The following is a 13,774-nucleotide window of genomic DNA, read 5'->3' as shown; positions in this document are numbered from 1 at the left end:
CTCCCAAGCATGATGTCCCTCTCCAAGGACCGGTCTCTCCTCACAACATGTCCAGAGTATGTTAGACGGAGCCTCAGAATCCTTGCTTCAAAGGAGCCACCCGGTTTAACCCTTTCCAAGATGAATCTGTTTGTTTTCCTAGCAGTCCATGGTATTCTCAATACTCTTCTCCAGCACCACAGCTCAAAGGCATCAATTCTCCTTCTATCCTCCTTGGTCATTGTCCAACTCTCTGATGCATAACAAGTGATTGCGAAGACCATAGCCTGTATCAGACGCACCTTAGTCTCCAGAGAGACACCATTGCTCTTCAGTACTTTGGAGAGGTCCCTAACAGCAGAGTTTCCCATGGTAATGCGCCTTTTAATTTCCTGGCTGCTGATGCCAAGACTGTTGACTATGGAGCCAAGCAAACTAAACCTGTGTACAATCTCAATCTCTTCACCATCCATCCTGATTCTGCCAATTGGTCCAGTGGTGAGGAGCACTAGGCTAGTAACGAAAATATTGGCCTCTCTGTGGAAGAAAGATGACTTTGGCTAAGCCCTCTCAAGAATTACAGCTTTGGAAGCCCCATGGAGCAGTTTTACTTTGTCCTGTGGAGTCAATGTGCATGGGAATGGATGGTAACTCCGTGGTGATGGATGGATCCTTAAGCAACTTACTGTCCAGGCGAAGGACTGAGCAAAACATTTAAGTACACATTTATACAATGTAGGAAGTACAGTAATAGACTGAATAGTATGAGAGTTTATAGAAGGTGAATTAATTTTCAAGGGCCTACATATATTTAGTAAACCAGTTGGAATACACTTGAGATTATGCTTCTGGGCTTGGTTGACTTTTAGAAAAAAAATTCCATTAAAAGGTAGCTGGATGAGCATTGATAAGAAGGCAAGATAATTGGGATACAGCAGTTAGATTTTATAGTCTTAACAATAGCATCCCTAATACTTGGTGAGCTTGACCTTACCTTTCTAATTTCACTGTCACTCTTCAGATAGCAGGAAGCAAACCTGTGATTTTTCTTTCTGACTGTCATCTTATAGATGTTGCCGGGTTTTTTTCCCTCCTAAAAAGGCCTTTTCACTTTCTGGCATTAAACTCCTTCAAACTCACAGTGTGGGACTCAGACACATAGGGGCCCTCCAGTAAGTTTCCACATATTTTGTACTTTAAGAAACCTGTTTTGCTGTTGTCTCTGATACATTTATGGCTTTGCCTTCTTTTTATTTCCTGTTTATTATTGATTCTGAAATGTTATACTAGTGTTGTCCCAAGAGTCTTACTGCTTTTACATTTTTTAGCCAGTTTTCTGTAGTCAATAACAACAGAAATAATGAGATGACATCCTGCTTCTTCAGAGGTGACTATCAGTCAGGTAAAGCATGTATATCAAATGCATACTTTTTTGTATTCGATTACTTTGTAAGGTCAGACTTACCTGCATTCTGATTTTATTCATGCAGTCTGCAGAGTATCCTAAAATCCTTGTTATTCTCTAGTTTCTCTCCTTTTCTACTTTTGCACGTTTTCTTTATTTATCCCCCAATTTTGTAGGCTTTTGAGCTTTCACTGAGAATATAATTAAATTTAGTTTTACTACTACTATTTGGATCTTAGCTGAAAGCAGGGAATACCAGAGGAATGTATATCTTTGTTTCATTGACTATGCAATGGCATTTGACTGTGTGGATCATAACAAACTGTGGCTGACTCTGAGAAGAATGGGAATCCCAGAACACTTGATTGTGCTAATGAGAAACTTATACTTGGACCAAGAGGCAATCATCAGAACAGAGCAGGGAAACACTGCATGGTTCAAAATTGGGAAGGGCCTACGTCAGGGATGTGTCCTGTCTCCATACCTTTTCAACCTGTATGTAGAGTAGATTATCTGGGAGGCTGGGCTCTATGAGGAGGAGTGTGGGGTTAGGATTGGTGGAAGATTTATCAACAATCTGCGTTATGCAGATGACACAACCCTGTTTGCTGTAACTGAGGAGGACCTGAAGTGCTTGCTGTAGAGGGTCAAGGACTGCAGCCTCCAATATGGATTGAGGCGCAATGTCAAGAAGACAAAGATTCTCACCACTGGACCAATTGGTAGCATCAGGATGGATGGGGAAGAGATTGAGATTGTTCACAGCTTTAGTTTGCTTGGCTCCACAGTCAACATTCTTGGCACCAGAAGCCAGGAAATTAAAAGATGTATTGTGATGGGCAAGTCTGCTGTTAGGGACCTCTCCAAAGTACTGAAGAGCAATGGTGTCTCTCTGGAGACTAAGGTGCGACTAATACAGGCCATGGTCTTCACAATCATTTGTTATGTATCAGAGAGTTGGACAGTGACTAAGGAGGATAGAATGAGAATTGATGCCTTTGAGCTGTGGTGCTAGAGAATAGTATTGAGGGTACCATGGACTGCTAGGAAAACAGATTCATTCTTGAAAGAGTTAAACTGGGTGGCTCTTTGGAGGCAAGAATTCTGAGGCTTCGCCTAACATACTTTGGACATGTTGTAAGGAGGGACCAGTCCTTGGAGAGGGACACCATGCTTGGGAGCGTGGAGGGCAGGCACAGGAGGGGAAGGCCTTCTGTGAGGTGGATTGATTCAGGGATTGGGGTAATCGGGATGGGAGTGTCGGAGACAGTGCGATTGGCACAGGACAGAGCAGAGGTTAGGGCTGTCGTACATAGGGTCGCTATGAGTCGCAAGCAACTCGATGGCACGTAACAACAACACAACTCTGATAGCAGATTTTCCCAGTGTGGTACTTCTTCTGATTTCCTGACTACTGGTAACAAAGGTGCTAATTTAATCCAAGAACATCAACATAGTGATCAGTTGGCCTAGTGGACAAAAAACGATGCTACCAAGCCAAAGGTGGGTGACTTTCAATCCGCAGCCCTTAGGCCTGTTTTTCATTGTTTTTGTTCAAGCAGTCTTCTAGGTCCTATAGCCCTGGTGTGTCCACTTTCCGTACAGAGGTTAATTGTGGTTGCTGTGAAGCTGAACACTGTGACACTGATGTGTCCAATGCATTAATCAATTTCAGACTCAGAAGTTAATAGACATCCTCCATTTCTTTTTGTTTGGCATTTGTTGTGGGTACATATATTTGAATAATAAAGTCTTTATATAGGTATGGATGGAATCTTGGTCACTCACAGCATTTATTTCTGGATAGATCTTAAAATAGTCTTTTTGACTGTGAACACAAGACTTTTCTTCTTCACTTTTACAGTCCTGGCATAATTGAACTAAATCTTATTTCCAAGGATTCCTTTATGTTCTAAGAACCAATACTGCTTTTTCTTTTTATAAGAAAATGTCTTTTGTGGCTCAGTTCTCAAACATTTTGTTTGGTTCAGGGGCCTCCCCTTGAACTCAGAGAGTTTTGAAGACTTTAAAATGAGTTGATATTTACAGCTAAATTAAAATGTAATAATTTAAAAGTTATATCTCTTTGAAAATATTAATAAACTTATTGCATATAAATATTAATTTTTTAATTAAACATATTTGTCAAAGCAAACATTTTAATGAAAGGAGGAACTTTGCTTTATTTTTGCAAATTGTTTTCATATTTAACTTAAAGAGGAACAGTGGGATTGCAATTTTTGCTTCTGTATCATTCTTTTGTAATATATTGTTTTGGTTAAAATATGAAAACATGGTGGCTTCACATAAATATGAAGTTGGAAAAATATTTTAATCGCATTTTCAGGTGATTATGACTATGCTTTAATTCCACACCAACATTCAGCAAGTAACAGTTATTGAACCTAATTATTGGTTGCAAAGTAGAATCTAAAACTTTATCAGTGAGCTCTTATATTAAAGCCAGTGGGGTTTTAATGTAAGAATACATTACATTGTACTCTGAATGAGTCTTTCACCCCTTATAAGTTTGAGCATCATGCGTTGTCATTGGAAAATTTGGCTCACTGAGTTGCGTAGATGTTCCAAATATTGACACATATTTCCACAGGAAGCAGAATTTGACCTTGAGTCTATTCCACCTGAATTTCAGAACCATCTGAGGAGCAGGTTTGATGTCTTGGACATTAAGGAGCGAAGACCGAATGAGCTGTGGGAGGATATAAAGAATATCATCCAGGAAGAATGCAAAAGATCATTACAAAGACAGAGGAGGAAGAAAAGACCAAGATGGATGTCAGAAGAAACCCTGAATATTGCACTGGAGCACTTAGAAGCCAAAGCAAAGGGAAGAAATAAAGATATAAAGGAGTTAAACAGAGATTACAGAGGACAGTGCGGGAAGACAAAGTAAAGCTTTACAATGAAATGTGCAAGGAGCTAGAGTCAGAAAATTAAAAGGGCTGAACTTGCTTAGCATTTCTTTAGCTGAAGAAACTGAAGAACAAATTCAAACCTCGAGTAGCATTATTTAAGGATGCTTTGGGAAGAATATTAAATGATCCAGGAAGCATTAAAAGAAGATGGAAAGAGTATGCAGAGTTATCGTATCAAACGGAATTGGTGGATGCAGAAGAATTTTATGAAACTATGTGTGAGAAAGAGCCAATGGTGGTGAAGGAAGAAGTTCAAGCTGCTCTGAAAGAATTGGCAAAAAACAAGGCTCTCAGAGTTGATGACATACCGATTGACATATTTCAACAAACAGATGCTGCCCTAGATGTGCTCACCAGGTTGTGCCAAGAAATCTGGAGGACAACCACCTGCCCAATTGACTGTAAGAGATCTATATTTGTCCCCATTCCAAAGAAAGGTGATCCACCAGAGTGTGGAAATTATCGAATTATATCATTGATATCATATGCAAGCAAGATTCTGCTGAAGATTATCCAAAAATGACAGCATATCAACAGAGAACTCCCTGAAGTGCAGGCTGGATTTAGAAGAGGGCATGGCACTACCGATAGCTAAAGTCAGATAGATCTTGGCTAAAAGCAGAGTACCAGAGGAATGTCTACCTGTGCTTCATTGACTATGCAGAGGCATTTGACTGTGTGGATCACAATAAATTGTGGCTGAATCTGAGAAGAATGGGAATCCCAGAACACTTGATTGTGCTTATGTGAATCCCATAGTTGGACCAGGAGACATTCATCAGAACAGAGCAAGGAAACACTGCATGGTTCAAAATTGGGAAGGGTGTGCGCCAAGGATGTGTCCTATCTCCATATCTTTTCAATTTATATGCAGAACAGATTATTTGGGAGGCTGGGCTCTATGAGAAGTGTGGCATCAGGATTGGAGGTAGATTCATCAAAAATCTGCGTTTGCAGATGACACAACCCTGCTGAAGCGCTTGCTGTGGTAGGTCAGGGACTGCAGCCTTCATTGTGTACTGAAGCTCAATATAAAAAAAGCAAAGATTCTCACCACTGGGCTGATTGGCAGCATCATGATAGATGGTGAAGAGATTGAGATTGTTAACAGCTTCAGATTGCTTGATTCCACAGTCAACACTCTTGGTACCAGCAGGCAGGAAATTAAAAAACTAATTGCCTTGGGGAAAGTCTGCTGTCAGTACGGAAGAGCATCGCTGTCATTCTGGAGACTCAGGTGTGCCTTATACAGCCCATGGTCTTTGCAATTACTTGCTATGCATCAGAGAGCTGGACATTGACTCGGGATGATAGAGGGAGAGTTGATGCCTTTGAGCTGTGGTGCTGGAGAAGAGAATATACCATGAACTGCTAGGAGAAAAAACAAGTTCGTCCTGGAGAGAGTGAAGCCAGGCTGCTCCTTGGAGGCAAGGATTCTGAAGCTTCGTCTGACATACTTTGGACAGGTGGGGTCAGTCTTTGAAGAGGGACGTCATGCTTGGAAGGGTGGAGGGATAGTGCAAGAGAGGAATACCCTGGCTGAGATGGATTGATTCAGTCATTGGGGTAATGAGAGTAAGTGTGTCAGAGACTGTAAGATTGGCAAGGGATAGAACAGGGTTTAGGGCCATTGTACATTGGGTCGCTGTGAGTCACAGGTGACTTGATGGTACTTAACAACAACAATATCACAAGATCACATTTGTGGTTATCATCACTGGTTTCCTGAGAAAACTCTTTAAGTATTGGTAAGTTGTTAAGATCATTGTAGGTGATCTGAATTTTCTAAAATTCTAATTTTTACTTGAAATCTAAATTTTATTATTGACAATATTAATTTCAGTTATTTTACAAAGTAGCAGACTCCTTTTGTTCATTTATGAGTAAATGTCTGCTAAGTGCCTAGTCTGAAAATAGTTTATCTTATTATCATTCTTTCAAGTACAAATGATAGCCCATGAAAAACATCTCAACTGCTTTTCCATTGCAAGCAGATGTGGTTTATTCATGTTACCCATTTGGGCTGAGATTTTCTAATTTCCAAAAGGCTAGTGTTTAATGAAAACAGTAACTCTTCTTTTTCAAGATTATTCTTATGTGAAATGTGTTTTCAGTGGTGGTATTGGTTTGAGTGCATGGTATTGAATGTAGTAACCATTAAGATAGTTTGATGTCACTCTGTTGATTTATGCTAAGATTCACTAGTATACTTACCATTGCTTTTGCATTGTATCTGCAGATGCTAACAAAAAACCAGAACAACTATCACATAAGTGTTATTGTGGAAATTGTTTAATAGTTTTGACCTTAGGGACTTCTGTGCAAGGGTTTGTGGCTAAGGACCACACCTTAATACCTCTGCTTTATGGGAATAGTCACACTTCTTTTATTTAGATGTTGCTAAATTTATTGTTCTTTGTTTTGTGTCAGATTCTTTTCATTAACAAGATCTTAATACAGGGTTTGAACTTTTCCTAACTCATTAAAATGTTTTAGTTCTTGCTTTGGGCATTTTTTTTCAATCTTATTATAATTAAACCAACCAAGGTTTAATTATAAGGTAGAGGGTTTTCTTCCAAACCTCTGAACCTCACAGTCCAAATTTATAGACTGGAAATTGCCAGGAACCTTAGGCAAAGAGATCAATCATTTATTAATTCCTCTGGTAAATACTTATTAAATGCCTATTTTGTGCTAGCCGTTGTACAAATAAGCCCAGCAAGTCATTGAAAGTTTTCTGAGTTTCTGCTTATTTTCTTTTGTAACCACCATAAAATTCCAGAACACTTACTTAAAAGCTGTTTGTCCTTATTCTTGATCTCTAGCAATTTGTTGCACACACATATTGACTAAAAGCATTAGCATGTATGTTGCAAATTAATAGTAATTTCCTAAACTAATTTACTCATTTCATGTTTCGCCAACCAATTTTGTCCCATTAAGGAACCCTGTGGTGCAGTGGTCAAAGCATTCTGGCAAAAGATGCTGTCATCTGCTCTGTAAAGATTTATAGCCTTTGGACAACTTTTGGGTATTTGTACTTTGTCCAAAATCTTTCATATAGAAAGAACAAAAGGATACTACTTGGTTTAAAATAAAGAAAGATACACATTAGAATTGGATCCACTGTACCTATTAAATATCTATGTTGAGGAAATAATATGAGAAGCTGGACTATTTGTGAAAAGAATGTGACATCACCATCAGAGGAAGACTTATCAACAACCTGTATTATGCAGATGATACAACCTTACTTCCCAAAATGAAAAAGATTTTCACCAAGTTGTGCTAAGAAATCTGGAGAACAACCACTTGGCCAACTGACTGGAAGAGATCTATATTTGTTCCCATTCCAAAGAAGGGTGACCCAATAGAGTGTGGAAACTACAGAACAGTATCATTGATTTCACATGCAAGCAAGATTCTACAGAAGATTATCCAAAAACGACTGGAACAGCAAATCAGCAGACTTGTCAGAAGTCCAGGCTGGGTTTAGAAGGGGTCGTGGTACTAGGGATATTGTAGCTGATGCTAGATGGATCTTAGCTGAAAGCAGGGAATACCAGAAGAATGTCTATCTGTGTTTCATTGATTATGCAGAGGCATTTGACTGTGTGGATCGTAACAAACTGTGGCTGACTCTGAGAAGAATGGGAATCCCAGAACATTTTATAGTGCTAACGCGAAACCTATACTTGGACCAAGAGGCAGTTGTCAGAACAGAACAGGGTAACACTGCATGGTTCAAAATTGGGAAGGGTGTACGCCAGGGATGTGTCCTATCTCCATACCTTTTCAACCTGTATGCAGAGCAGATTATCCGAGAGGCTGGGCTCTATGAGGAGAATTGTGGCATCAGGATTGGTGGAATATCTATTAACAATCTGAGTTATGGGGAGCTCTGGTGGCCTAGTGGCAAGGACCTGCAACTACAATCCCAGAGGCACACGGTTCGAATCCACCAGATGCTCTGCCAGGAAAAGGAGGGACAGTCTTCTCCTGTACCAGTCAGATCTGATTTGACGGTACATTCACACACAAGAAGAAAAACAACAAAACAATCTGAGTTATGCAGATGATAGAACCCTGCTTGCTGAAACCGAGGAGGACCTCATGCAATTGTTGCAGAAGGTCAAGGACTGCAGCTTTCAGTATGGACTGAGGCTCAGTGTCAAGAAGTCAGAGATTCTCACCACTGGACCAGTTGGTAGCATCAAGATGGATGGCGAAGAGATTGAGGTTGTTCACAGCTTCAGTTTGCTCGGCTCCACGGTCAACACTCTTGGCACCAGCAGCCAGGAAATAAAAAAACATATTGCAATGGGAAAGTCTGCTGTTAGGGACCTCTCTAAAGTACTCAAGAGCAACGGTGTCTCTCTGGAGACTAAGGTGCGTCTGATACAGCCATGGTCTTTGCAATCACATGTTATGCATTAGAGAGTTGGACAATGACTAGGTAGGACAGAAGGAGAATTGATGCCTTTGAGCTGTGGTGCTGGAGAATAGTATTGAATGTACCCTGGACTGCCAGGAAAACAAACAGATTCATCCTAGAGAGGGTTAAACCAAGATACTCCTTGGAGGCAAGGATTCTGGGGCTTCGTCTGACATACTTTGAACATGTTGCAAGGAGGGACAGGTCCTTGGAGAGGGACATCATACTTGGGAGGGTGGAGGGACTGCGCAGGAGGGGAAGACCCTCTATGAGATGGATTGATTCAGTGACTGGGGTAATCGGGATGCGTGTGTCAGAGGCAATGCGATTGGCACAGGATAGAGCAGGGTTTAGGGCTGTTGTACGTAGGGTCGGTATGAGTCGCAAACGACGCGACGGCACATACCAACAACAACAACAGACTTTGTTAGACCTCAGTATAAAGTCTTCACTGCCAAATAAAGTGACATCATGATAAGTGGAAAAAAGATGGAAGTTATTACTGGTTTAGTTTTACTTGGATCTAGTATCAGCATTTACTGAGGCAGCAAGTCAGGAAATCAAATGAAATATTGTAATGGACGAATCTGCTGACATAGAGCACTTTAAAGTACTCAAGAATAAGCATGCCACTTTAAAAACTTAAGGAGCACCTGAGCCAAGCGAGTGGATAAAGAAGATTGAAGAAAAATTTTTGATTTGTGGTGCTATAAAGATTATTAAATGTGTCATGGACTACCAAAAGAAAAAAGATGTCTCAGAAGAAATACAGTCAGAATGCTTCTTAGAAGCAAAGATAATGAAAATTCTCTCATACCTTGGACATGTTATCAAGAGGGGCCAGTCGTCAAGAGAGGCCAGTCCCTGGGGAGGGAAGTACTACTTAGAAAAGTACAGTTAACAGAAAAGAGGAAGCTCCTCGAGAAGATGGAACTGACAGTGACTGCAACAATGGGCTTAAGTGCAGCAGAGATTGGGAGGCTGGCCTGGGTCTGGGCAGGCTTTCATGCTGCTGATGTAACTCAGTTATGAGTCAGAGCCAACAGCAGCAACAGTTGTGTCCTGTGGAGTTACTCTGAGTTCAAACAGACTGCATAGCAGGGTACTAATTTTACTTTGAGTCTTTGTACACATTAATTATTCTTAATGTTCTCTTTTTGTTACAATAAAAATGCACCTAATCCTGAAATGTAGAAGCATTGAATTAATGTTTCTGGTGGAACATTCTCTTTGTCTAATGTGAGATTACTAAAATTACTTAATTATTAGTATCTGATTCAGGCCATAGTCTTTGCAGCTGACTCTCTGTCTGGTTTTCAGAGGCAGTTAATCGCTTATGAGGAGATTGCCCATCCTCCAGTGGAGCAGCTAGCCTCGAACTTCATGCCTTTGGGATTGCAATGTAGTTTTTTAACAATAGGCCACCAGAGCTCCCCACATCATCATAGCAATTCTTTTTGTGTGTGTGTGTGTAGAACGTGATACATATAAACTCTGGTGGCCTAGTGGTAAGAAGGTGGGCTTCAGTTCTGAAGGCCTGGGGTTCAAATCCACCAGCTGACTGTGGGAGGAGGATAGGCAATGTTCTGTGTGATTTACTGCCTCTAAAAACCTGCTAAAGGGTTAGTCAGCTATGGGTTGGTTCCAGCTTGACAGGACTTAACAATACAAATGATATACATAATATAAAGCTGTAGTGAGATTATTGGAAGAGAACAGTTTTGAAGTGTTCTTTAAAGTTTTTTACAAAAAAAAAACCCAAACAAACCCAGAAATGGAATATGAGTACAGTTAAAATATATTATCTGATATTTTCATTATAGGAAATAAAATCTTTGCTTTCACTGTTTGGAGGACAGTTCACTAGCAGTCAACAGACTTACGGAAAGGTAAGTTAAATTAGATTTTTTTCATTAGACCCTGTGCAATAAAAGGTGCATTGAGAGTGCTCTATGAAGACAAGGATGATGAAGCTTTGCCTCATGTCCTTTGGGTATGTTGCTAGAAGAGGCCATTCCTTCAAAGGAACATCATTGTGCTTGGAAAGGTAGAGGTTCAGCCAAGGAGAGAGAGACTCTCAGGAGGTGATTGACATGCTGATTGTAGCTCAAGTGTGTCAGAGAGGATGGGGATGACATAGAACAGGACAGAATTCAGATCGATTGTTCATAGGGTTTCTAAGAGTCATATTCGAAGTTGACTGCACCTAAAATAAGCAACAATGTAGTATTCTAAGAAGGTCTTGTAGCATACTGTGTTATATGTTGGATTGCTAACCAAAAAGTCAGTGGTTCAAGTCCACCGATTGTCCTGCAGAAGACAGATGAGGCAGTTTGCCCCTATTAGCAACACTTACAGCCTTGGAAGTCTGAATTCTGCTGTAGTAGATAGTATGTGGATGCTTAAGATTTTAAGAGAAGAACTGCAGATCTTAAATTTATATTTGTGAGATTACTTATATCTTTTACAGGTCTAATTGAATAAAAGAAACTTAAAAACTATAGTCTTAGAAACTGGATTTATTGCCAATAATTACTGATTTTATTAGCATAGACTTTTAAATTCAATATCTGTAATAATTTGTACTTTTCTCCTTTCTTTGAAAAAAGTAGAACTCCTTTTAATGAAATATAGGTGGGATTGGTTTATATTGTTTATAATTGAATTGTGGGGTTATATAGCTTGTCTCCCAAAACCCTATGAACGTAAAGAAATGATGAAAGTTATACAAGTGTTCAGGTCTTTTGTTCATAGGGTTGCTGTGAGTCGTCCACGACTCAGTGGCACTTAACAACAACAACAACAAAGAGAAAGCTCGGTTGGCCTAGTGGACAGAAAGTGAAGCTACCAAACCAAAAGTGGGTGATTTTAATCTGCGGCCCTCAGGCCTGGTTTTAATGGTGTTTGGTTAAACATTCTTCTAAGTGGCATAACACTGGTCTGTCCATTGCTGTACAGAGGTAACTCATGGTTGCTGTGATGCTGACAACTTTGACAGTGATATGTTCTATGCAATAATGGTTACCCAGTGTTTGGTGGAGCTCCCTGATTAAAACAAGGTTGGAAGCAGGAATGGCACTTCCACAATAACTTGCCTCTGGAAACCCTATGAACTTGGAGAGACAATGAAGTGTTCAGGTTTTTCGTTCATGGGGTCGCTATGAGTCATCTATGGCTAGATGACACTTAACAAGAACAATAAGAAGAAGGAATCATTTTAAACTTTGAAATTGTGTAATTACAAGATTAGGAATTTGTGAATTTTTTATCTAGTGTATACATGAACAATATCATTAATATCACATGCAAAAAAGATTCTGTTGAAGATTATCCAAAAAAACGACTGGAACAACATATTAACAGAGAACTACCAGAAGTTCAAGCTGGGTTTAGAAGAGGCCATGGTACTAGTGATATTGTAGCTAATGTTAGATAGATCTTGGCTGAAAGCAGAGAGCATGAGAGGAATGTCTGTTTCATTGACTATGCTAAGGCGTTTGACTGTGTGGACTACAACAAATTGTGACTAATTTTGAGAATAATGGGAATCCCAGAACATTGATCGTGCTTATGCAAACCCTATACTTGAACCAGGAGGCAGTGGTCAGAACAGAGCAAGGGAACACTGCATGGTTCAAAATTGGGAAGGGCGTATGCCAGGGATGCGTCCTATCGCCATACCTTTTCAGTCTACATGCAGAACAGATTATCTGGGAGGCTGGGCTCTATGAGGAGAAATGTGGCATTAAGATTAGAGGAAGACTCATTAACAACCTGCATTATGCAGATGACACAACCCTGCTTGCTGAAACGGAGGAGTACTTAAAGTGCTTGCTTCAGAAGATCAAGGACCGCAGCCTTCAATATGCATTGAAGCTCAATACTAAGAAAATATTCTCACCACTGAGCCAATTGGCAGCATCATGACAGATGGTGAAAAGATTGAGATTGTTAACAGGTTTAATTTGCTTGGCTCCACAGTCAACACTTTTGGCACTAGCAACCAGGACATTAAAAGATATTGTGATGGGAAAGTCTGCTGTCAGAGACCTCTCCAAAGTACTGAAGAGCAGTGATGTCAGTCTGGAAACTAAGGTGCACCTGATACAGGCCATGGTCTTTGCAGTTACTTGCTATGCATCAGAGAGCTGGACAGTGACTAGGAATGATAGAAGGAGTATTGATACCTTTGAGCTGTGGTGCTGGAGAAGAGTATTGAATACCGCTGCTTTTTGGAGGCAAGGATTCTGAAGTTTCGTCTGACATACTTTGTATGTGTAGCAAAGAGGGCCATCATGCTTGGGAGAGTGGAGGGACAGCATAGGAGAGGAAGACTCTTAATTAGATGGACTGATTCAGTGACTAGGCTAATGGGTGTAGGTGTGTTGGAGACAAGATTGACACAGGATAGAACAGTGTTTAGGGCTGTTGTATATAAGGTCACTATGAGTTGCATGCAACTCGACAGCACATAACAACAATAATATAATAATTTATTATCAGGTCCTAGAATAAGTTTAGGAAAGAGAATAAAAAAACCAACAACCAAAACCAACCCAGTTCCTCTTTGACATGATTTAGAATTTGGTGGTATTGCCTTTCAGTTTTCCCCATATACTTTTTTCCTTCAGTTATCATTTCCACTAATCATGGGCTTCCGGGTTCTGTCCTTTTCATGGAATAGTATTAATTGAATTTTATTAATCTAGACTTGTTATTATGCACCCTTCATCACTAATATGTTTATAAAATAATTTCCATTGCCTGGCTCTATAATTATCTTACTGTTTAATTTTTCAATCAAATTGCTTTAAAATTTTTTACTAATAAAAACAATGTTGTTGTTGTTGTTATGTGCCATCGAGTCGTTTCCGACTCATAGCAACCCTATGCACAACAGCTCTAAACCCTGCTCTATTCTGCGCCAACCGCACCGCCTCTGACACACCCATCCCGATTACCCCAGTCACCGAATCAATCCATCTCATAGAGGGTCTTCCCCTCCTGCGCTGTCCCTCC

General features: G+C 40.1%; 1 protein-coding gene across 1 annotated transcript in view; it reads left to right on the top strand.

Annotated features, from left to right (window-relative positions):
* TRMT11 (tRNA methyltransferase 11 homolog (S. cerevisiae)) overlaps window positions 1-13,774 on the top strand; it is a 95,928-nt gene that overhangs the window by 793 nt on the left and 81,361 nt on the right. Inside the window, 1 exon segment of the mRNA XM_006879139.1 lies at window positions 10,579-10,644. Within this exon segment, the coding sequence (XP_006879201.1) occupies window positions 10,579-10,644 (66 nt within the window).

Source organism: Elephantulus edwardii, unplaced genomic scaffold, assembly GCF_000299155.1.
Source record: "Elephantulus edwardii isolate Elephantulus edwardi_28Jun2011 unplaced genomic scaffold, EleEdw1.0 scaffold00002, whole genome shotgun sequence".
In the NCBI taxonomy this organism is placed as follows: domain Eukaryota; kingdom Metazoa; phylum Chordata; class Mammalia; order Macroscelidea; family Macroscelididae; genus Elephantulus; species Elephantulus edwardii.
This window is presented reverse-complemented; position numbering and strand designations above follow the sequence as displayed.